Source organism: Hakea prostrata, chromosome 6, assembly GCF_041222555.1.
Source record: "Hakea prostrata isolate BN-2017 chromosome 6, UWA_Hpros_2, whole genome shotgun sequence".
Taxonomy (NCBI): domain Eukaryota; kingdom Viridiplantae; phylum Streptophyta; class Magnoliopsida; order Proteales; family Proteaceae; genus Hakea; species Hakea prostrata.
Window position 1 is genome coordinate 14,675,310 of NC_142605.1, and position 25,214 is coordinate 14,700,523.

Sequence of the window (25,214 nt, forward strand, 5' to 3'; positions counted from 1 at the left end):
CGTGGAAAACTTTTTTTTGGTAGAATTTTCGTGGAAAACTTGGGATACTTAAAAAGTTGAAGGTATTGGGTGTTCTATCAATTGCTATATCAATTTATGAAATTTAAACATGTACTTCGAAAAGAGAGGGGACCATTCTGTTATCTTCAAAAGTGGATATTATGGTAACCAACTAAAATTTTATTCTGACTTGAAGATCTGATAAATTGTTATGTAAGTTTTCTTAGGTAATATTGAGGGAGTTTTGACCACATGACATAGATTAGTGGTCATGAATATGTGTCTTATTATGCTGAATAATAAAAAAGGTGAGATTATTTGTTATAGTGGGGAGGTTAAAAAGAAATATCTTGTAGTCATTTACTGATAAGTCTGGTCAAATGAGGTAGGTGGGACTCTAATGCAGATGCTAATGCAATGTGGAATGAGATGATTGCTTGTAATATGGTTGCTAAATATGTTTTATGTGAAATTGTGAATCAAGATCAAAATTTCATTCTCGAGGGACTTGGTAGTGGGATGATCAGGTTAAAGCAGCTATTAGGGCTTAAAACTTAGGTTTAAGACATAGTAAAGGATTAAGAATGTAGAATAGGTATAGAAAGCCCAGAAATGAAGCTAACAAGATAGTAGCAAAAGCAAGGGTGAAGAAATACTAATAATTTTACTATAATCTGGCATTTGTGGACTGGGAAAAACTCTCTTTAAGACAATTAAAATGAGAGAAAGGAAGAATGTAGAGTTAGTCCATGTTAGATGTATTTAAAGTGAAAATTGTGAGTATGTATAAGGGATGAGGATATGAGGGGGATGGAAATATTGTTTTTCTAGTCTACTAAATGAAGGCATTTCAAGTAATAGTACCTTGGAATTTAGGGCACCTAAAGTAAAAGTGATGTAAACTGTTTCCAGGGTTTGCATAGGGCCTAGGGTTGCTTTCCCCAAATCAGGGATATATTGGTCATTTTGCCAATTTTCGTGGAGTCCAGGGTCATAGTGTCATTAGGTCCAGCTTATTACTAGCACTCTATATCTACTTTTATTTTCTTATTTGAGTCATCATTTTGTGATATATTGAACAGTCCTTGTTAGGGTGTGAATCCTTGATTGTGTGGGAAATGGGAATCCCCTAGTTTCAGTCTACTTCTTGGTAGGATTCCATATCTACTCTTAGATTCCAGATTGGATCTTTCTTGAATAAGATATGATATAATCCTTGTTTAAATTAGAGTCTCTAGTCAAGTCATAGTCATACTTAGAATTAGAGTGTTAGTTTGAAGCCAAGTTGGTTTCCTAGTTTGAGTCCTAGTTTATTTCCTTTTAGAGGCTTTAAATGAAGCATTCATTCTCTATAATGAACAAGTTGAATTGATTAATAAAATTATGATTGAGAGTTTGGAGGCAAGAGAGTTGTGGGTTTCCTTTGGGGAAGCCTGTGTCAGCTTTGTGAGTGTGTTTTCTTCAAGCTCCGATAGTACTTCTTCAATTCCAGCAGTAATTCATCAACTCCATAAACCTTCCTTCATCTCCAAGTAAGTGAACATCAACCCAGCCCTTTCCTAACCCTCTTCCCCTTCTTCTAGCCTACCCGCAAACATCCCCAACCCCTCCCCTCTTCCCTACGGCAGCCATCCTACCCACTCCCTTCTAAACTCTTAGATCTCCACCCGCAATCCACCCCCTTTCTCTTCCAGTTGGATCACATCCTTTGCTTGACCTTACTCCTTTTTCTGGTTCCTCCATTAAGTCATCCGCCATTAGGTTTAGATTTTCCTGCACTTCATCTTCAACCTCTAGAAACCCTAAACCCTAATTTTACCTATAACCCTATAACTCTGAAAATCCTTAACTGAACTTCAAACTGTTTTAGGATTATTATCTCCCATCCCTAGTCTACCTCTCCCTAATCCTAGTTGATTTCCCTAAGAGTCCTTCACGAAGTAGGAAGCTTCAAACCAACCCAAACCTATTAGGATTAGGCCGGCAATTATAAAACAACAACAGCAGCCCCCTTCCTAATCCAACCGAAATCCTAATACCCTATATTCTAAACCTTCACTTATATATCCTAACCTGAAAATACCAACAAACAGCAGCCAAACCCTATTGAGTCCCCCAATTTAGCGCTGAAATTCCCTTAACCTAACCCTGGACCTAACTCCCAGACCTGAAGCCTAAGTTACAGCAAGGTTCCAAACTTCAAAATCTAAAATCCTTAAACCCTAAGCCTGGCTGAACCCTTCTAGGTCTATACCTAACCCTTGTGAACCCTTAAACTATCCAAAGTCCAACCACTGAAGGCATCCCAGCCCAAGAAGACTGCTGTTTCCCAAGAGAGAGGATCTTGGAGTGAGCTTGATTCTAGGGCAATATTCCAACAACTAAAACCTTGGAAGGTTTGCTTTCTGAAGACAGCCTTATATGGACTGAAAAGAATCTCCAAAAGGTTGGGTTGAAAGGATTATACAAGCCATTCTAAAAAATGGCCATGCCTTATTCCTCAATAAAGGTATTGGAACTATAACTGTTCTTATTGTCTATGTTGATGAAATTGTTATTATTGGGATTAAGAAGCTGAAATTGTATTATACTTTGCCAACCAATTTGAAATTAATGATCTTGGACTCTTGAAAGTATTTCCTAGGATTTGAGTTGCCAGGGTCCAAAAGAGGGTTTAACATATGCCATAGGAAGTTTGTAATTGGCCTATACATAGAAACAAGAATGTTATGTTCGCTAAATTTGTCTATCACTGGCCTGGTGAAGATTGTGGGAATTCATCGCCCCCCCCCCCAACACCCAAAAAAAAAAAAAAAAAAAGCAAAAAAAGATTGTGGGATTCCCATTATAGATACTGGGAGATACTAGAGAATAGAGATTGATTGATAAGCTGATCTACCTTTCTTTGACATGGCCAGACTTTACCTATGTAGCTGGGGTAATAACTTATTCATTATTCATGTATGCTCCCAGTAGTGGACATCTTGATGTTGTATACTGAATTGTCAGATGTTTGAAATCAAGGAAAAGTCTCTTATGTGGTAAACACATTCATCTAGGAATAGAAGGGTACACAGATATAGATTGGGTTGGTTCTGCTTCAGACAGACGATCTACGCCATGTTATTTTACTTCTGTGGGAAAGCTATAAAGGATATAGTAAGTGTAGTAGAAAACTTGTCTCAACTAGGTAGATATGACTGAAATGTTGATGAATTTGTGTCATTTTTTGGGGTTTCAGTGTGATATTTTGGTGTGAACATGGCTATAGTTGCTTTTAAAACATAAAGGAAGCTTGCTTTAGGCTTATTAAAACATATTTAAATCTTCATCATTTGAAAAATAAGAAGCACCGAATTTGTTGTTCTGGATTAGCAACATCGGTTGCAGTAAATGTTTTGAGCATTTAATGTAACATTGCTCATTCTACACATTATTTGAGTACCGTGTGTCAAAATTGGCTAGTAAAACAAATAACTTACGCAATAACGGATGTAGGCAAATGATCGGTGATGTTCCCTTTTGATTTAGCGTCCCAAAAGTAGGGACACTTCACCAGGTAGAGACTGCTGGACACAAAGTTCTTTTAGTTCTTGGTACAGCATGACACCAAGAACTGAAGAGTTTCATGGGTGCGGTTCTTCCTGCAATGCAGAACGCATGGGCTGAGCTTTTTCTTTTTTGGGGCTGGGGGATTCATAAATAATATACTCTTTGTATAATTTCTACATGGAGGGCAACAATCCACTTAACCAACCCCATTTAGCTGGGATTGGGTTAAGTTGTTTCTGTTGTTCGTGGTAATTACTGGTAGCAAGTAGGGCTACATAAACGTGGATGTGCACATGGGTTTTGATCCGTAGTTTTGATTCACATGTCTTGCAGTTGTCTTTTCTAATCTTTTGTGTTTTGACACTTAGGACGATTAGTTTCTGTTTTTGATAATATTGAATGTAACCAGATGTAGGAACTCTCCAAAATCTGGATTTCCTTTAGATATTTAAGCAGCTATGTGAGGGGGAGAGCTGCATTTGATGCAACTCTCCCTCCTCCATCTCATCTTCCCTTCATCTTCTTTCCTTCATCTCTGTTCTCTGTTCTTCCTTGGTTCTCCTAAAACTGACAGTTACTATCATTTATCATTTCAATGTTTTTCCCTGATGACTATGAAGCCTAACCTTCATTTTCAGATGGAAGGCTATTGTATTTGTACATAGTGCTTATGTAATATGAAGAGATGCATAGGCATGCCTATGATGCTTGCATGGAAGTAACAAGATTAACAATAGTTAAGATGCTTAATGCTCTAGTTTGTTGTCTAAACTCTATAGATTTTTATTTTTGAATTCTGCTTTTCTGATTTTTTTAACTATTTAATGCTGTGATACAAATTTATAAATTTTGGTAGTAGGTGTTGGATCATACTGCTGTGATTTTATCAATGTGAACTGGGAGATGGAAGAACAACATAGGTGAAAGGCATGCTCCTCCTGATGGTCGTGGAAACTGGAAACTTTTCTCTGCCATGTAGTCATGTATTCTTCAAGATTACCAACAGGTGCCCATCTTATGTATTCCTCCAACAGCAATATGTTTGTGAATAGTGATGATGGTGTTAGGACACCAAGTTCTGATTCATCAAGCAGGTAATACTGATGAATTCTAGCAAACTAGGATGACTTGGGGTTTTGCTTAGAAATAATCTACTTCTCAAAACAGAGCAGGGGTAGTTTTACAATTTCAATCCGATATCTTGGGTTTGAGTCAAACTTTGGTTTGTTCTTCAGGCATATTGCTGAACGGCATTTTAGTTCTAGGAACTTTCGAGGGGATGAAAATGCCAATTATTCTCCAGAACAAGAGGCTTTGGTAATTGTCATTTCTTCCAGTGGGGTTCTTTATTTGCTCCTTTTTGTACGATGGTTTTGTTATGGAGCTGTTTCATATCATCCTAATTGGATCTGATCAGGAACTTAATTTGAGACTCAGGGCACAGAAAGAGGAGATCTTGCTATTGCGTGAGCAAATTTCTGATGCTTGTCTCAAGGTGCAACATCTAAAAAATCTTTTAACTTTTATAAGCATAATGATTTCACTTGAAAAGCAGTACTTTTGTCTTCATCTCACTTGCAAGAACTGCTTGGGTCTTCCTTGGTCTCCAGGAGCTGCAGCTGCTGAATGAGAAGCATGCATTGGAGAGAAAATTTTCTGATTTGAGAGTGGTTTGTATAGATACCTCCTGTATCAGGGAAATGCATTATCTGTATTTTCATTTGAAATGTATTCCCTGAATTATAAACCAATGTTCTTTGATGCAACAGGCACTTGACGAAAAGCAGAGGGATGCTATAACTTCGGCTTTAACAGAAATGGCTCGCAGAAAGGGTGATCTTGAAGAAAATCTAAGACTAGCTTATGAAATGAAGGTAATTTTCATTGCCTTAGGTATTCACCATACCCCAGTCAGAATCTGATGCATTCATGGCTCCACTAAACATTGGAGGACATTTCATAAGGGATTGACACTTATGAAAATTATCATTGTTTACACATGCTACTCATATGAAAAATTTTAAATTGGTAATAGTTGAGAAGAGTGAAATACATATTTTTATTGTTTTGAACCATGCTCTGAGATGAAAATTCATTTACTAGAATAAATTAAAAGGTGGTGGTCCTGGTGGCATTGGCTGTTGCTTCTGAATTTCCTAAGCCATGTTAGTAGGTACATGGGTTCTATTTGCTTTTGGTGTATATTCTAAAGTTTCTTTCTGGATAAGCTTGTTAATGGAACTGAAGTGATTAAAAGTTATTTAATGTAGGCAATTTTTTTGACTAAGATCTTTCTATTCTTAAATTTTGATGAACGAGGTTGTAACATTTTTCTCTTACTATACTCCTTTAAGGAATCCAATTGGTGATGTAGTTTGATTTTTCTTTTAATTGTAATTTTCCATTTTTACCCTCAATAATCTTACGTGCATGAGACTTTGGGCTATTAGTTGTATTACAATCTTACTTTTTTTTGATGCACAAAAATGTATATTATAAAAAAAGAGCAAATTGCATTGGTACCCCAAAATGGAGGCCTTAAAGCACTGACACCCCACTTTTGTTTAAAAAGCACAGAGACCCCAAAATTGAATTTTCGTTAGATATATTTGTCAAATTTATTACTGAAAATAGTTAAATCACTATTTATTTTATAAAATATTCCTATAATAAACAGTGTCTGAAAGGTTTTCAGTGATATATTGGACAAATATATCCAATGAAAATCCAATTTTGGGGTCTCTGTGCTTTTTAAACATAAAGTGGGCTGTCAGTGCTTTAAGGCCCTCCATTTTGGGGTGCCAATGCAATTTGCTCTATAATTTTTGTTCATTCAAATACTTCTATTTGTTGTAAAAATTTTATGATGTGGGGGCCATTGCGTTGGGTTTTGGTATTCGGTGAAAATGAAGAAGGGTTCTTTATTTATGATTCAGGTTTTTGATGTGGTTTGGATTCATGCATTTCAATAAATGTGTACGCTTCTCGCTGTTGGGTTAAAGATTATTATCATTTTCCTTAGTCTAGGATTATAAGAAGTTGTAGGAGGGAGTGTGGGGCTTCACCCCAAACTGAATCTTACACAAAAGGTTAGTGCAGTTTTCCTGGATCTTTATCCTCTCAATTTCTAATCCTCAATTTTCCTCACCTTCTAGTCTAGAAACATGACACCAGGCTACTTAGTGTCTAATGGTCTGTATTAATTCTAAATCATCTCCAAATTAAGTTGGCTGAATTTAGCTATCTGTTGGAAGTCATAAGTTGAGTCTAGGGGGTGGTTTGGTCAATTAGAGAGTCTTTCTTGTTTATGTTTTTATGTGTCCCACATCGAATATCATTGTATTTGCTCATTTATAACTATTATTATAAATAAATCCCTGCTATGTCACTCAGACATAAGTCAGGATTCTCACAAGATCTCAACATAGTGTCAGAGCTAATTCTGATGCATTGCTGAGCACAAGAAAAAAAAGGAGAGAAAGGGTGAACCATCGCAGAAACACTCATCGACTCACCTCTGTGTTTCTTCCTTTGTCTTCATCGCCCCATCGCCCACCTGCAATGATCACAACCCATAGCACCATCACAGTAGCCCATCGCCCTCTGGTTTTTTCTTTTTTCTTCTTTCTTCTTCATCACAGCAGCCATCGCCCACCTGATACTCTGATTGTAACCAACCAGCGACCGCAACTCATCCTCTTCCATCACCGTAACCCTGAATCCATCACACCAGAACCCATCACAAGGAGGGGAAAAAAAAAAAACCATTGTTCCTTCTGCCTCTTTTTTCCGCCTTCTTCCCTGCACCGTAAATACCCAGTGATTGAAAACAATAACCATGGCCCTTGCTCATTGAATTGAACCAATAAAAACAATGAACCCCATTGCATTGAACCAGTAAAATAATAAAAAAAAAAAATCTATGAACCCATGGACCCATTGAACCCTCACCCATTCACCTACTAAACCCTTAGCCTTGCATGTTTCAAAGGCTGTTCCAAAAAAAAAAAGGAAGGAACAGAAAAGTAATCACCATGCAAGGCTGTTCTTAATTTTCCTGCCTCTCCATGTTCTAAATTTTTTTCCCCTTACCTGAAATTTTTTCTTCTTTAGTTCCTTCGATGGCCGACCCAATTTCACTGAACTTCTCTAGTATTTGATGGCTGACCCAATTTCTCCGAAATCCTCTGGTATATCTGATGATTTTTTCGATTCATCTATTCCATGGGATCGTGAGTTTTCTCCACTTCAGATGACTACTGTCAAACTGAATGGGACCAATTATCGATGGTGGTTTCATTCTATTTCTCTTGCAGTTCGTGCTCGTGGTCTTACTGGCCATCTTGATGGAACCTCTACGAAGCTTTCCTCTCCTAGTTTGCAATTTACCAAGTGGTATACAGATGAATGTTTGGTCATGAGATTTCTTCTTAATTCCATTGAACCAAGCATAACAGAGTCTCCCCTCTCTTCTCTCTCCTCCCCCCCCCCCCCCCCCCCCCCCTCCCGCCCCCCCCCCCCCCCCGGGTGGTTCCCCCTCCTCCCCTTTTCCCCCCCCCCCCCCCCCCCTGCTCTTCCCCCCCGCCACGGGGGGGCCCCCCGCCCCCCCGCGAGATATCTCGCCTTTTTAGAACGAGCGAGATCTCGGCGAGATCCGCGAGATTGCGATCTCGCCGAGATTCGCCCATCTCGCGAGATCTCGCCAATATCTCGCGGATCTCGCTAACGGTGGCATTTTTTCTTCTTTTGAGGCTTTTTAAAGGCCTTGTCTCGCTCGAGAGGCATATCTCGCCTCTCTCGAGCCTCTCTCTCCCTCTATCTCGCCGGATCACCAAAATTGGCCGGAACTTCATTTTTGGCCGGAATTTGCCGATTTGTTGGGGATTCAACATAGCAACATCATCAACTCATCTACAACAACAAATTGAGCATATTTGTAGTGATTCAAGCATATTTCAAGGATCTTCAAGAAATGTAAGATTTTCCCCCAAATTTGATTTTTTCAAATACAAGGTTCTACAATGATTGTATGAGTGTGATATAAATATATGTTGATGTTCAAGCTTAGATCTACACTTTCATGGAAAAATTTTAATTTTCTGTTATTAATTTTTTTTTTGAATTTTCGTATTTAAAAATATATTATCTAAAAATTAAAATTAAAGATTATAAATAAATACTTATGATATGAATGTGATTATTATTTATGTTAAACTACATTTAGAGGGCTACAATCTCATGAATTAATATTTTGATTATCATGCTTGCTGTATTTTTTTATTTAAATAATTAAATAAAATAATTATGAAAAATAATATTTTATTAAAAAATTATCTGTTTTTTTTTAAAATGATGCTTATATTATGTAGTTTATTTTAAAAATACAAACATGTCTTATTGAGCATTGTATATATGTTATCTTAGAACAAAGTGTGTGTTTTGTTGTTTTATAAATTATTTTTACATAAAATAATTATAAAAAATAATATGTTATTAAAAATTTATCTGTTTTTTTTTAAAATGATGCTCATATTATGTAGTTTATTTTAAAAATACTAACATGTTTGTTTGAGCAGTGTATATATGTTATCTTAGAACAAAGTGTGTGTTTTGTTGTTTTATAAATTGTTTTTACATGTTTTTATGTATCTAAAAATTATTCTAATGATTATTTGGGAATATTCATGATTCATGTATGTATTTCAGACTTTCAGTGCTGTACATTTGAATCTTAAATGGCAACTAGTGGGAGTGGCGCACCGGTAGTGGGACTCGACATTGCTTGGCACATGGGGATCCACCTCGCCGACAAGAAGAAATCCCGTGCAGTATTGCCTCAAGACTTTGAATTCTGGTGGTTCAACCGATTAAAGCAACATTTGGCTGGTGGTTATAAAGATGTTGCCAAGTGTCCCAGGGTTCCTTATGAAGTCCAAAAACAATTGCAGAACTTTAAGAGGAGGAACAAAAAGGAAGAGTGGCACAAAGCAAGGGATTTGAGGATATTGCTATCTAGACCTACTCTTGATGTTGATGGAATCAAGCGATGATGAGAGGAGGAGGGTTTGGTGTTGGTCACGAGCCGAATGGAGACAAATGAAGGCTGCATGGGCTGCGCCCCTCCATGCCGATAGTGTGAGGCATTACAACAGGGGCGGTGGTTCGGGGTCGGGGGCATCCATGCCACCTGCATAGTTTTCGGACCGAGCCGAGAGGCCGGGGGAGGAGGAAGACTACACATTATGATTCCACATTTGACCAAGACCCCTCCCTCTTCAACCAACAAGACATCTATCAAAGAGCATTCCCTATATGTTTCTGAGGTGGGCGTGGGGGAGGAGCTGGTTAACAATCAGCAAATTCATGCTCTATAACAACATTGCACCCAATGTAGCCAAAACACCATACTATCGGGGGATGATCTGCAGTTGCTGGCGGTGTGGGGTTAAAGGCCCAACGTTGGGAAGTAATGAATAAATATTTACCCGGTAGCGAGGTGGATGATACATTAATCATTAAAAGAACAATGGAGTACATATGGTGTTCCGTGATGGTGATGGATGGACCGGTCCTACTGCCCCATCATTAATTTCATGGTGAGCTGCATGGAAAGACATCCTTCCTCAAGTCGGTGGATGCCTCGGATAAGATCAAGATGCCGACTACCTTTCAAGCTTCTTGGGAGGTGGTACTCGAGGTAGGGCCAAGAATGTGGTCCAAATTGTCCGGATAATGGTGCAAACTTCAAAGCTGGTGAAATGTTGATGAGGAAGAAGAGCGCAGATCCACCTCTTTTGGACACCATGTGCTGCTCTTCGATTGATCTTATGTTGAAGGACTTGGGGAGAGTCAATCGATCGTGGTCGTAGAGGGCTGGGGTAAGTAATTTTATTTATAACCATGGTTATGTCTTAAGATGATGAGGAACCACGTAGGGTGATCTAGTCGACTGGATTGACTAGATTCGCCACCAACTATGTAGCTCGAAGCTTCCAGAAAGTGGTGGGTCTTCGGCACATGTTTGCAAGTGAGGAGTGGTTTGGTTGCGTGGATCTAGCCATCCCGATGCGATTAGCCCAACAAACCATTGCCGATGATTCCTTTTGGAGGCGCTGAATAGACACGGCATTATGGCCTATTGTGTTTGTTTTGGATGGTGGATTCGGAGAAGAAGCCCACAATGCCCCACATATATGCGCCCTCCAGCAATGAAAGAGTTGGTTGAGCTGCTGCCCCTAGCACCTTCAAATCCTACGAGAGATCATCGATAATGATGGAGATGCACTTGATGCATCCTTTGCACTTGGCTGGTGAGTCACTTTTAAGTCTTTAAGTTTTTGTTGTATACTTTAATTTAAATTCTTTATTTGTTATAACTTATAACTTATAATTTATAAACAAGTAAGTTAGTAAACAACCAAATCACTAAGTCATTAACCAAATTTTTTATTTCCACAATGCAAGCTTACTACCTCAACCCAAAGTACCATTACAAGAATGATCCGGGGCTTGATGTAAAGTTGATGATCACGGTGCAAGAGGTGGTGGAGAAGCTTGTGTCAAATCCCATCATGCAAGGGACAATTAATGGAGAGGTGAGAACTTATTCAATTGTTTCTTCAACTTCTTGCATTAGTGCATTAGCCATTAAGCATATACATGATAATAGTATAATACAATAATTGAAGAATTGGTGAATTGGTGTACGATCGGGGAGTTCGGGGATGCCTCTCGGAGTTTTGGAAAGCCTTCAGCTTGCAACCAGGAAAAAACTGATCCCGGTAAATAGTTTACTACTCTATAAGTCATTAAGTCTATAAGTCTATAGACTATAAGTCTATAACTTTATAAATGATAACCGATAAGTTATATAAATATAAAGATTTGCTTGCCTAATGCATTCTTATTTTTGGTTATGCAATTGATCGGTGGTTTCTATATGGAATTAGTGCGCCAAATCTCGTGGACATAGCAATTAAAGTACTCTCACAGACTTGCTCATCCTCCGGTCGCGAGAGGAACCGGAGCACCTTCTCGCTCATCCATAGTAAGGTACGGAACGTTGGGGAGTAAGAGGCTCGAGAACTTGGTGTATGTGCATTACAACACGAGATTGAGAGTAGGGCACATACAAGATAATATAGATGACGACAATCGTGAACCGATTGAGTTGATCGATATATTCCATGAGCCCCCCGAAGATGAGGAAGATGATGTCATATATCGGTGGGTTAGGGATCGAGGTGGCCCAACGCCGGATGGGCCGGAAGGGCAGCCCGATCCTACCATTGCCGCTTGTGGGCCCGATGTCGTGGTCGAGCACCTATCTTCCGACGAGGGTCGAGCCGTAGCGGCATCGAAGGATCAATCGTACCATTTGTGGAGCCACCCGGTCGACTTCAAACAACCGAGGTGACAACTAGTAGTGGGGATTCGGATGATGATGCCGATGATACCACTCATACCAGGACGGCCAAGTGGCCCAAATCGACATCGAGTTCGAGTCGTGGAGGCGGCCGGCTGGTCGTGTTTCCGTGGAAGTCGGCGCAACAAAGGGAGTCACCCGACTCACCTCCACCAGGTCCGAGTCATCCGACACATGTGAGCCACAGTTCCCCTATCTCTCGGACTTATAGTAGGAGTCGGAAGAGCAGATCAAAGCAAGGGCAGGGGCAACCGAATGATGATGCAACTTATGCAAGCATGCATGATCTTGAATTGAACATGGGAAGCATGAGCCTAGATCAGAGTGATTCACAACAGCAGAGCCTATCATCGGGGTACCAATATGGGGATCACAAGACCGGGTCGACACAGGGGTATTCTTCTTATGGAGGTCATACTATTCCTCAAGACCCTTCACCTGGAGAGTATGCATATGGGAGTGAAGGTGGGTTGTTAAATGAGTGGTTTAGAAATCCGTACCCAAATACTCAACAACTATATGAACAACAACAACAACAATGGCTCTTTCACCCACCCATGATTGACGGTTATCCCAGACTGCTATTCCTCCAGTATTCTGACATGCAAACATATAATGATCATATAAACCGATATGTGACATACTTCAGTGATCAATTGACTTGGGAGTCATATGTGGCCACCGTTCAGAATCAATTGATGCGGAATGTTGAGTGATACTCTTAGTCTTGTAAGTTGTAAGTTGTAAGTTGTAATCTTCTTAATTCTTATGGAGTTATGGTTGTAAAATTTTGAAGACATTTAACTATTTAAGTGTTTAACAATTTATTACTTTGAATCTTTGATAGTTTGAAGTTTGAACTTTGATCACTTGTTGACTTGATTCTTGAATACTTGATGTGTAATGTTAATATGTTATTATATATTTGTATTTGATACTTGATGGTTGATAAATGATAACTCATTAACTTGAAGTCTTGAATTACTTGATATCTTTACATAATTACATTACATGTTGTCTATTCTCTAAGACTATAACTTTGCATTACACAGAATTTCGGTTTTACACATAGGGTCAACGTAGGAGACATAGTTAGGGTTATTTTCTCACAAATCTAAGGCCACCAATGTGTTCAAAAGGCCTTAAATAGGCTAAGTACCAAGTTTCAGCCCAACCAGAGCCCTAAAACTCACCGAGATGGGCTACCGAGACTATCGCCAATTTTCTGGCATATCTCGACCGAGATCTCGCCATCTCGGTCGAGATCTCGGTTTTTCTATGTGGCGAGATCTCGCTCGAGAGCGAGATCTCCCACCATGGCTGAAGATGCTATTGCTTGTTAGAAGTGGGAGGATAAGCTTCAAGTTTTTGGTTTTCTAGCAGGATTGAACATAGAGTATGATTAGATTCGGGCACACATCCTTTCCTGTGAGCCCTTTCCCTCTTTAGAGCAAGCCTATGCTATGGTTGATATAGAGAATAGTCGGCAGATAGCTATGGTGCATGCATAGACTCCTGATAGGTCGGCATTAGCTGCTGGTTCTAGTAATCCTAAACCTAGTTCTGGTGATTCTTGACCTCATGTGAAGTGTGAATATTGTGGTAAGGAACACCATACAAATGATAAGTGTTGGAAGTTACATGGACATCTAGTAAGTTCCTGTGGAGGAAGTAAGAGTGGAAGTAGGGGCAACAATATTATGTATGCAAATCAAACTAATCTAGACATCTACTCCAACACCTATTTCCTTAGATGAGATCCAACATCTCTTTTGTCAATTGATGACTAGGCTTGGTGGATCTTCTTCCGGGAAACTCCCAACCGCGAGTGTAGCATCTGCTGTTACCTCTACCTTTCGTTCCCAACCTCCTACAGGTATTTTCGGTTGTCATCGTGTCAGTTCTATTTATCCCTCGTGGATAATTGACTCTGGGACAACCAACCACATGACAGGCTCATCTTCTTTATTCCACACTTATTCTTTTATTCCACTTGCTCAGAATGTTTAAACAGTTGATGGATCCTTGTCCCCTATTTTTGGAATGGGATCCATTATCTGTTCATCTAGTCTTGCCATTTCCTTTATTTTGTATGTTCCTAAAATTTTCAGCTAATTTATTATCCATTAGTTGCCTAACCTCATATGAACTGTGAAATCCTCTCATGTGTTAGTGCTTTTATTACAGTGGCATAATCGTCTTGGCCACATTCTTTTGTCAAATTTGTCAAGATTCTTTCCTGATTTGGTTAAAAAGTGTCAATTGAATGATTTTTGTTGACATGATTTTCGTTGTGATGTTTGTATTTTGGCCAAGCAAACAGAGCATATTTATCCCATTTTAGATAACAGAACTAAAGTTCCTTTTTTTGTTATTCATTCTGATGTATGGTTCTCAATCTTTGTTTATATCTGTCCATCGTTGGTTTGTCACATTCAATGTTTGTTGCACCCGCATTGCTTAAGTTTACCTGTTACATAAAAAAAAAAGTGATGTGTTTTTTTGTTTCCAAAATATCCACAGTATGGTTAAGACCCAGTTTGGGGTTGTAATTGAAATCATAAGGACAAATAATGGGACTAAATATTCAGGTGGTAGCTTTCCCTCTTACTATTCTGACCATGGGGATTATCCATCAAACTAGTTGTGTTGATACAGCTCAAAATAGGGGTGTAGAGCACAAGATTAGGTACCTCTTAAAGGTGGCATTGTCCCGTATGTTTACTATGCATGTGCCACCTCGATTATGGGGTGATGTAGGTCAAACTGTCACTATCTCATTAATAGGATGCCTTCACGTGTTTTAAACCAGCGCTGTCCTCTTGAGTTCTCTTAGGTTCAACCAATTTTGCAATAACCCCTAATGTCTTTGGATGTATTGCATTTGTTCGCAAATCGGAACCATCATAGTCATGGAAAGCTTGATCCTAGAGGGTTACGGTGTATATTCTTGGGCTATCCGCTACCCAAAAAGGTTATAAATGTCACTATCCTGGATCTCGTAAATTTTGTGTGTTTATAAATGTTGTTTTTAGGAACATGTTTCCTTTTTTTCTCTTCCTCTTCATTAATTTGAGAGTCTTAATGAAGAAGCTCCGGTTTTCCTTGAAATTCCTCCTGAGGTTCCTACTATTGAGCCTTCTTTTGCAGATTTTCCATTGGAAGATGGAGTGGCTGGATAGGAATAGCTAGTGGATGATGTGCATGGGTAGTCTATACCTCTTCTGAAGACCTATCAAAGGAAGCAGAGAAGCCCCCCTCTGAGCCACGGCAATTGGAGGCACTAGATCCTAGTCCTGAAGCAACAATTCCTCCTGGTGAGTTTATCTCTAATTTTGATTTGCCCATTGCATTAAAAAACCACCACGCACCTACACCCATGGTAAGTGATCTCGCTCTCGAGCGAGATCTCGCTACCATTAAATACCAAGATCTTGATCGAGATATGCCATTTTTTGGGCGTCAACTCGGTAGCCCATCTTGGTGGCTTTTACGGTCCCAGTTGGGCTAAAACTTGGTATTTAGTCTATTTATGGCCTTTTGATCACACTAGTGGCCTTGGATTTGTGAGAAATTAGCCCTAAGTATGATTTCTAAGTTTACCCATAGTGTGAAACCGAAATGCTGTAGGATTGGAGAATGCAAGGTTATATAACATGTAATATAAAACCATTAATGCAGTAGGATTAGAGAATGCAAGGTTATATAACATGTAATATAAAACCATTAATGTTGTAGGATTAGAGAATGCAAGGTTATAACATGTAATATAAAATCATTAAGGCATATAAATGAAAATCAAGTGTATCAAATACATCAAATAACTTAAATGTCATCAAGATAACATTCATACGAGTATTACAATCTTGACTTTGGAGAAGAGAATGATAAAAGTATACAACCGTTAGAAGTTCTATATAAGTCATTAACGCATAAGTTCATAATACAAGTAGAGGATGATTGAGCTTCCTTTGATGTTGTAGATGTGCTTAGAGTAGTTGCAAGTGCTTTGGCTGAAATCCGCAAAAAATTGGGCAAAAATTGAGAGTTCTAACGAGATATGGTGAGATCTCGAGCGAGATATCCCATTTCGCAAATCTCGACCTTGATCTCGTCTTTTTATCAAAGAACCGAGATATCTCGAGAGATCTCCCACCATGCCTACACCAAACACCCTATTTTTAACCATATGTCATATCATTCCCCATCCTTAGAATTTCAAAGCTTTATTTCCTCTGTCTTCCACCTCTAACTCATGGTAGGATGCAGTGTCTCACTTAGACTTGAAGAAAGCTATGGATGAGGAAATGCAAGCCCTAGGAAAAAATAAGACGTGGGATTTGGTATCCTTGCCTGCAGGGAAGAAGATTGTTGGACGCAAATGGGTGTTTGTAATAATACACAAAGCAGATGGGACCATTGAGAGATATAAGGCAAGATGGGACCATTGATAGATATAAAGCAAGATGGGTAGCCAAGGGCTTAACTCAAACCTATGGCATTGACTATTATGAGACATTTGCCCCTGTTGCCAATATGAATACTGTTTGTGTTGTTCTCTCATGTGCTGTAAACCAAGGGTGTAGTCTTCAACAATTTGATATAAAGAATGCTTTCGTGCATAGAGAGCTATACAAAAAAGTATATATGGATGTGCCCCTTGGTTATTCTAGTTTAGACCCATGGGAAGGTGTGCAGGTTAAGAGGAGCTTTAATTTGTCTAAAGTAGTCTCCTAGGGCATGGTTTGGAAGATTTCACAAGCCAATGATTTCCTATGGCTATAAGAAAAGTGATGTAGACATAACCTATTTATCAAGCGGGATGGATCTTATACTATAGTACTTCTTGTATATATGGATGATATTGTCATCAGAAGAAGTAATGAAGAGGAAATTACAGTCTTAAAGACTTTCTTGGGCAGACTAGGTATTTTCTCGGGTTAGAGTTAGCCTATTTTGCTATTCGTGTCACTTTCTCAGAGAAAGTACACATTGGACATATTAGAAGAGATTGGAATGCTAGGGAAGGAGAACCAAATGACAAATCAACTACAAAACTTAGTTGGGAAGTTGATTATTTGTCACAGACTAGGCCAGATATCACATATGTAGTCATCCTTGTTAGTTGGTATACGCATGATCCTTATTCTTCACATCTTAAGGCAGTATACCATATCTTGAGGTATTTGAAGGCTTCTCTAGGGAAAGGTATCTTGATATTTTTATAGGGACATCTTAGAATTAAAATATACATAGAATGGGCTGGATGTTCGGATGACAGGAGGTCTACCGTTGGCTATTGTGCTTATGTGGGAGGTAGGTAAGTTGGTATCCTGGAGGAGCAAAAAACAGGCTGTAGTGGCTCGGTCAAGTGCTGAAGCAGAGTTTAGAGCTTTAGCTAAAGGTATTTATGAAGTGTAACGGTTGAAGGGTATTCTTCAAGAACTTGGAGCAAATCTAGAAGGTCCTATAAGATTGTATTCTGACAGCAAATCAACCATCAGCATCGCCCATAATCCAGTTCAGCCTGACAGTACCAAACATGTGGAAATTGATAGGCATTTCATTAAAGAAAAGGTTGAGTCTGGACTGGTTAGAATCTCTTTTATTACCTTTAACGACCAGCGTACTGATGTATTCACAAAAAGTTTTAAGTATCAAGTTATTTAGTAGTATGTTAGAGTTGGGCATGATAGATATCTATGTACCAATTTAAGGGGGAGTGTTGTAAATTATAAGTTGAGTCTAGGGGTAGTTTGGTCTATTAGAGAGTTTTATTGTTTATGTTTTTAGTCCCACATCGGGTATCATTATATTTGCTCTTCATAACTATTATTATAAATAAAACCTTGCTATGTGATATGTCACACAAACATAAGTCAGGATTCTCACAAGATCTCAACACTATCCCTAAAGTATCTTCACTGCTTTGTCTCTCTCTCTCTCCCTTTCCATGACTAGAATCCTATCTCACTACTATTTCTCATTAATAGAACAGAGACGCCGAGAGCTGCTGCAATTTTCCCACTGTTCTCTCTTTATATCTGCTGGAATTTTCATTGGAGACGCTACAAGTAAGTCGTCTCGCTTGATCAAAGAAAGGGTTCTTTTGGAACCTTCACTGTCTCAGCCGAATAGCTTCTCTCATCGGCAAACCCCTCCAAATGGATGCAAAAATCTGCAACGAAGTTTAGTTGTCATTTGCTAGAATTTGCGTCCAGGTTTCAGCTTGCTTTCTGCTGCCTTCCTCTGTCATCGTCAAGGACAACAATGGTTATGGCTTCATCCAAGCTATTCACTTTCAAAACCTCCCTCCCTAATGCCTCCATTGTAAAGTTTTTGGCTACTACTCAGCCTTCTGCCCTGATAATCATTGCAGTCTGATTCCTCATCCCCCCCCCCCCCAAATCCTCTATGGATACCTCTTTTGTTCCTAGAATCACCCGTACCCCCTTGCCTCCTTGACACCCTTTTCCTCCCCGTGAGCATGTCTAGTTCGCTGCTCCTCCGCTGAATCAGGGGCAGGATATTCCTCAGATCCTCGAACATGAAACCAATGCACCCTTTTCTTTGTTTGGCGATGCCGTGGATACCCTTGCTTCAACTTCTTCCCTCCCTCTTTCAGCTGATCATCCTGGTTTTTCGAGAATCCCCATCTTAGTTCCAGTCCTTTCCACTTTGGTTGAAACTTCCTTTGGCATCTTAGAAATCCTATCTTTTCAGTTGGTGCTTCCCTACCATCGTCGGCCTCAAACTCTCTTTCTTCCCCCCAATTCTCTCTCATCACATCTCCATTGTCAACCCCAGCCCACTGACCTCTACGACCTTTGCCCCTCTGGTTGTCTTTGGAGGTACCACCCCCTTTGCATCGTTGACCTTTTCAAACCTCTATCCTCCTCTGCCCTACTTAATTTCCTCTTTTATGCTTACTACCTCTGCAACTCTAGTTTCCCCTTCCCATGGCCCTCTTTTGTTCTTCGATTTCTTCTTCTTCTACTCTCTCGCTTTTTCTCTCTCTCCTCTGGTGTGGTTCCCCTTTGGCCCACCACTCCTCTCTCTCCCCACATCTTAATGGATCCCTCCCCTCCTCTCCCCTCCCCATCTCTCCTTGCTTCTAGTTTGGGCCTAGGCTGCCTTATTCTCCTTCCCATACTCTCCCCTTAGGGCCATTTCTTAAGCCCATTTCCCCCTTTGGGCCTCCCTTTCCTCCCTTTCCTCCCTTTCCTCCTTGTTCCTCTCTCCCACTTACCGGCCCAGTCTCCTCTTCTAGGCTTGATCCTTCCCCTTCCGTGCAATAATTCCTTCTTTGCATATGCTTGTGAGTCTGGTGGCTCTTCTGACACCAAGACCTCTTCCCCTCCTCTCTGGGATCATTGGAGAGGCTCTGGCACAACAAAAGGTGCCATCCCTTCCTTGATGATTTTTAAGTTGAGCTCCCTCCCTCGAGGAAAAAGAAGCAAAAAAATTAAAAAAAAATAGTTTGCAATCGGCTTTTGGGCCTTTGGGCTTGAATTTTTAGTTTCTCTTTTTTGTAGTCCATTTTTCTACTCTTTGCTTTACTTTGGTCTTGTAGACATGGTCGGGCTCGGCCTTTTAGCTATTGTATTCTTCCCCCCCTCTTTCTGGTAATGAACTTTTTTATTCACCCAAAAAAAAAGAAAAACTTTAGTGTGATCAAAGGCATATATAATTCCTCTAAGTTGGAAAGGGATCACAGCTGAGAATCTGCAGCTGAATAGAATCATACTTTATATTAAGTCTAGTTTGGAAATTATATACTTGGGTCTCATCAAGGTGTTTGCAGTAGGCTATAATGTGATCAACATTATTTGGCTTGAATGTGTTGTAACATACAGCTCCTAGACAGTAAGCAGTTAGCGTTCCTCTACAAGGAATGGATGTGTCGATGAATTGACATCAAATATACTGCTTGCTGTAGCCTAATAAAGGAAGCCAACAAGCAAGAAAACAACAGGATGGTCTATGATCAACAGCATCATTAGGTATACGTCGAAGAATAAACATAAATCATTCATCATAGGGAAGCATGCTACCTCGTTCAATATTGTTGCCAATTGTGAACACCCTCTTATTACTGCCTTCCTCAAGAGACATGCTGAATCTGCCACTAACAATGACTTTCATTGTGATGCTTGCATTTTAGCAAAACAAACCAGACATGTTCATACTATTTCTGAGAACTGCAGCTCATCATTCTCCTTTCATTGTAGAGCCGGGTGGCAACAAGATATGTGTCGTTTGATTTGTTGTCACCATCAGAGTTCTGGAAATTTCAAAAGTCAAGGCCTGTCGAAATTCTCAACTTAACTCTACCGAAATGACTAGGCGGATCTATGTTCTGACTTCTGAGTAGGGTAAAAAAAAAAACTTGGGATCGTGGATCTCTTCCTTAAAGATTGGGGTGAGTTGATGTTGGTCGATGACTCGATGGTGTGAAAACACTTCGTACATTCGTCTAAGCTGAACTGCCTACATATCCTCTTCTGAAGAATCAGACCCTTGTAGTTCAGTTATCTCAACTCAAATCCACTAAACTCGTTGTCAATAACTATATTCTACTTCAAACCCTCTTTTGGCTTATTGAGTAGGGCTAATAGAAAAATAGCCTGACTAGGTCCACTGCCTCGAGGAGAGGCTGTGATCAAACATCATCGTAACAACTGTAAGCTGATATTGTTCTTCTGTCGAAAGTGGGTAGACTACATCATGGACCAGGCTGCTTACAATGAGGCTGAATTCATACAATTGAGGGCTAGATGAACTGAGTCTTTCACGCTATGTTAGACAAATTTGTCATTGTGTTCATTGATGATATACTTATTTACCCTAGGAGTAAGTTATGGGTGGGCCTATTTAGCCTTAGTGCCTCACAATCTTCCTATTATTGGTATGATGCCTTCTTCCTATGGTGCTTTTCCTGTATTGGGGAGACCATTGTGGCGGCAACGCTATTTTGGTACGGACCATTAAATGGTTGAATTTGAGAGAGAGAGAGAGAGACTCTCCCAACAGGAATTCCTGGACTCAGATGGAGACCCCCACCTTCACACTGCCCCGTCAAAATTCAATTCAGTAGCGAGGTGCCATAATGCACTAAGGCTATTGTAGTTTTGAGAGAATTTCATCTTATTTTGTTTGGTCTCATGAACTTGTTTATGGAGTTTATAGACTAGGCCTCTATTTCCAACTTTACCATAAGTCTTCTGAGCAGTGGTCCAAATACTAGTAGTAAAGAAGTTTTTTGTAATTCTGGTTTCATAGATCTAGTTAGAAATGCCATTACTGGAGAATGATGTGCAAAGTGCAAACCATCACCTGGCCTGATCCAGTTAGAATCAACGAGAAGTTTATTGTAATTCTGGTTTCATAGATTTAGTTAGAAATGCCATTACTGGAGAATCATGAGCAAACCGTCACTCTGATTTTTCTATTTTTCTGCAATTTTCTGAATTTTTTCCCTAGACCTAAAAGTGAAGGTCAGATCTACGGCAATGTAACAGTTAGATCTGTCCCAAACTTTAGGAGCATCATTCCCCCAACCCTAGTGACCCTCCCTCTCAATTTCAGCCCAATCGGACCAACCCAAACCCTAGTCTAACCCTAATCCTAATTCACTGAAACTCTTGTAACTCCCAAATTCCTCAATCAAACTGTAAACCCTTTTGAGACTAGCATCCTCACCCCCTACCCTATCTTCTCCAAACCTTGACCCTAACCAAGAGACTAGACACATTAGGATACCTAATTTTTCTTGCAAAAGTGCTGCAATTGCAGACTGTTGAAAACAGAATATTTTCCTTTAGATTCTGCCCTAATCCTATCCTAAACATACCCTAGGCCTACCCACACCTAGATCCAAGAGTTGGGAACCCATTCAGACCTAGCTGCTTGGTTCCTTGAGTGTTTTTAGTGCAATTTAGCTGCTGTCCTCTGAGAATTCAAGACCAAACAGCAGGTTTTAGTCTCAAAGTGCTGTTGGTCCAATTAAAGAGGATCCTGAAGACTGGCCCAGACCCTGGGTTACATCAGCAGCAATAGTGATCCATTGGTTGTTCCTGAAGTTGGGGTAAGACGAGGGCTTTGGCTAGGGCTCTATCTCCAAAAAAAAACTGTAAGAACATACTGGGTAATTGATGGGGCTTGAGTGGCTTCCAATCTTCACATGAGTTGGATAAGAACCAGGTAGCAGTAATGAGCTAACTCAGAGAACAGCCTCCAATTGGGATTTGAGACAATGTTTGAGCCTAGCTCTGATGCCATGTCATTGATAGAGAGAGAATTGCTTTGAGAAAGTTACTTTATTCACAGCCTCCAATGGGGTGTTGTACTTTGCAATCTGAGCAAGTCCTCCTTTGACTAGGAAAAGAAATATAAATACAAGAAGCAATAGAAAACCAGTCTGGGACTGAAGTAGGAAATAAACAAGGTAGAAAGTAAATTAAAGGAACAAAATCATAATTAGAATAGGAGTTTTACAGAGGAGTCCTGCTCCAAGTGGAAACCTCTTGCAACAGTTCACTTTTGGTCCAATTAAAGGGATAGCTAAGGAGGGAAGACGTGAACTTGGAGGCTTGAGTCTAAAACCTCTTGGAGGCAAAGAGCTTTCACTCACTACAAGCTACCAAGTGTGCCTACCTATTTTTCACGTTCAAATTAAGTTAGATTTAATGGTCAATTTAAGTTGGCGTATTTTAGTCTTTTCCTAGTACATAATTAGGAAGTCACACCTTTATACATAAGGGAGGTTGGTGTTCTGTTTTATTTTTTATTTATTTTTTTAACTTTCTTTTTAAATTTATGACCTATAGTTAGGTTGATTAAAGCCCCTAGCTTTTGCCATGTCATGGAAGATTAGAATAGTTTAAATTTTATTGAATTTGCTTGAGCAGGCTGCTGCTGCCTCTCTCCTGCTTGTGAATCTGTCTAGTGCTTGTAATCTAGGTTCAAGGTTTGGCTTTCAAAATGGAGGTTGCATGCTTGGTGGTTAGAATCAAAGTTTCTATGTCAGAGTTGCTGCTTAAGTCCACCCCCTGAACTGATTTTGGAAGTCTCATTGCGTCTTAGATGGTTTCCATCCATTTCTTGTCATTCGGTTGCATGCTTAATTTGCTTCTTGCTTTTTACATTTTTAGAATCTTGGGCCTTCCTTTTTCTCATTTTTTTTAATCACCTTTTCTTTCTTTTTTGGCAATTATAGTATGGTAAATACAGTTTTAAAGAGAAATAGAGGTTGCTGTTTGTAAAATGATGATTTCAAAAGTACAAAGAGGATCTTGTTCGTCTCTTGCTATGGAGTTGTCTGGAACAAGGAAAGTTGAAGGAAAAGAGACGACTTTGCCAAATTAAAATCAACATTGGTTTATTGGGACAGGCAAGATCTTCTTCTAAGTATTATACTTAGAGCATTTCCATAGGTTATCTTGGGGCTGGCTTGGTGGATCTGGAGGCCCAGTTCTCTTGTCCATGTTCAGTCTAGAGCAGGAAGCATTTGAGAACCTTGCTGAAAAAAATATGGTAGCTTGGTTTTAATTAACATGGATGGTATCTTCTCCATGGGTCATGACTATAACATTGCAAAATATATAGGTTTTGAGAAGCCTTGAATGAACCAGGGGTTGATTCAATAGACACCGTATCTCGATGAAATCTGACATGTCCAAAACTTTGATCATTGGACTCATTTCGGGAAGGTTGGAATGAAATTTGTCTTGTTTAGGCAATTTTTTTTTCTAGATTTTGCCGAGGAGCTTTAAAGTTTTAAAAGTAGTACAAAACCTCAATTTTTTTGGCTAAGCTTTCATTTTTCCACTAAATTAAGACTTGTGGTCTATTGTGGAGCTTCCACAATATTTGGGTGGATCTAAAACATAATTTGGCTCCTTAAATTAAAGAATATCATATGTTGGGCTATTTTGATGGACTTCGAGAGATTTTTCTATGGTATGAAGACAAAAGATCATCCTCGGTATGTTGTTTTACAATCTAAAGGTTCAACTATGCATAAGGATGCTTAATCACAAATTCTTAATGTTTGGGCAAAAATATGATTATTTTGCCACCAAAATGGCCAATTAAATGCAGCAGGGTTTACTGAAGTCTTAAGTATTTTGGTTTCGACTTTGGTTGAAGCACAGGTCGAAATAGGAACCTCTAAGTCTTGAGCTTTTTAAGAGATCTTCCTAGTAGGCTAGTACCAAATGATATGATTTGATTTGATTTTATTATTATTATTATTATTATTATTATTATTATTATTATTATTATTATTATTATTATTATTATTATTATTATTATTATTCTTATTATTATTATTTTTTACTTCAAACCTTGAATGAATTATTAGATGTTTCATCCAAAGTATTCTTGATTGGTATCTTAATCCCATTTATGCTTTGCTTTTGTTGAGATATGTTAGAAAACAAGCTTTAAATAATTAAAACAATAGCTAAACTTGAACAGAGAAAAGAGAGAAGAAGAAGAGAAGAGAGATGAAGAACCAACAAAAGAGGCCTGTGATTCTAGCTAAAGAGTCTAGAATCACAGAGCCCTTTTATTTATAGCTTTTCATGAATCTAATACAACTTGAGAGACAAGTAATTGTCCTCTAGAAAAAAGAAAAAGAAACAAAAACTACAGCTTTAGTAACTTTCGAGCTCCTAAAATAGAAAGTTTTGAAAATAGAAACTACCACCAAAATAGAAACTATGCTTTCTAAAAACTCCCAAAACTTATGTACTAAGGCTCCTACATTAGAAATAAAAAGTAGAGTAGCATCACTAGCATATGAACAACAATATGAACAGTAAAATGAACAGTAAAAACAGCTTTTACTATTCACATGAATAGTAACGTGAATAGTAACCCAAACTTGCATATACTTTGAGACTCCCCCTCAAGCTGGAGCATCGGCTCCCTGCCCGCTTGCATGATAGACTAAAACTTGGTCGCGGCTTTGGTGAACAAATCAGCTAGTTGGTTAGTAGAGCTCACAAAAGGAGTTGCTATAAGCTTCTTATTGATTGCATCATGCACAAAGTGACAGTCTACCTTTATATGCTTCGTCCTCTCATGGAACACTGAATTACTAGCAATGTAAATGACTGCCTAATTATCACAAAACATTTTCATAGGGGAAGAAACTGGAAATCCTGATTCCTTTAACAACGACCGAAGCCACATCAATTTAGCACCGATGTGGGCCATAGCCCATTGGGCA

The 25,214-nt window shown here is 39.2% G+C and overlaps 1 protein-coding gene across 6 annotated transcripts in view; it reads left to right on the top strand.

Annotated features, from left to right (window-relative positions):
* Window positions 1-25,214, top strand: part of LOC149012323 (uncharacterized) — a 107,272-nt gene that overhangs the window by 811 nt on the left and 81,247 nt on the right. For 2 of the 6 annotated variants that reach the window (XM_089159701.1, XM_089159702.1), the window contains exons 1-5: window positions 4,427-4,646; window positions 4,788-4,869; window positions 4,970-5,047; window positions 5,163-5,222; window positions 5,322-5,426. In XM_089159701.1, coding sequence (XP_089015827.1) covers window positions 4,534-4,646; window positions 4,788-4,869; window positions 4,970-5,047; window positions 5,163-5,222; window positions 5,322-5,426 — 438 coding nt within the window. In that variant the 5' untranslated portion in view covers window positions 4,427-4,533. Of the gene's footprint in view, window positions 1-4,408; window positions 4,647-4,787; window positions 4,870-4,969; window positions 5,048-5,162; window positions 5,223-5,321; window positions 5,427-25,214 lie in introns of those variants that run through there. The other 4 variants (XM_089159704.1, XM_089159703.1, XM_089159706.1 and 1 more) reach the window with 4 other exon arrangements.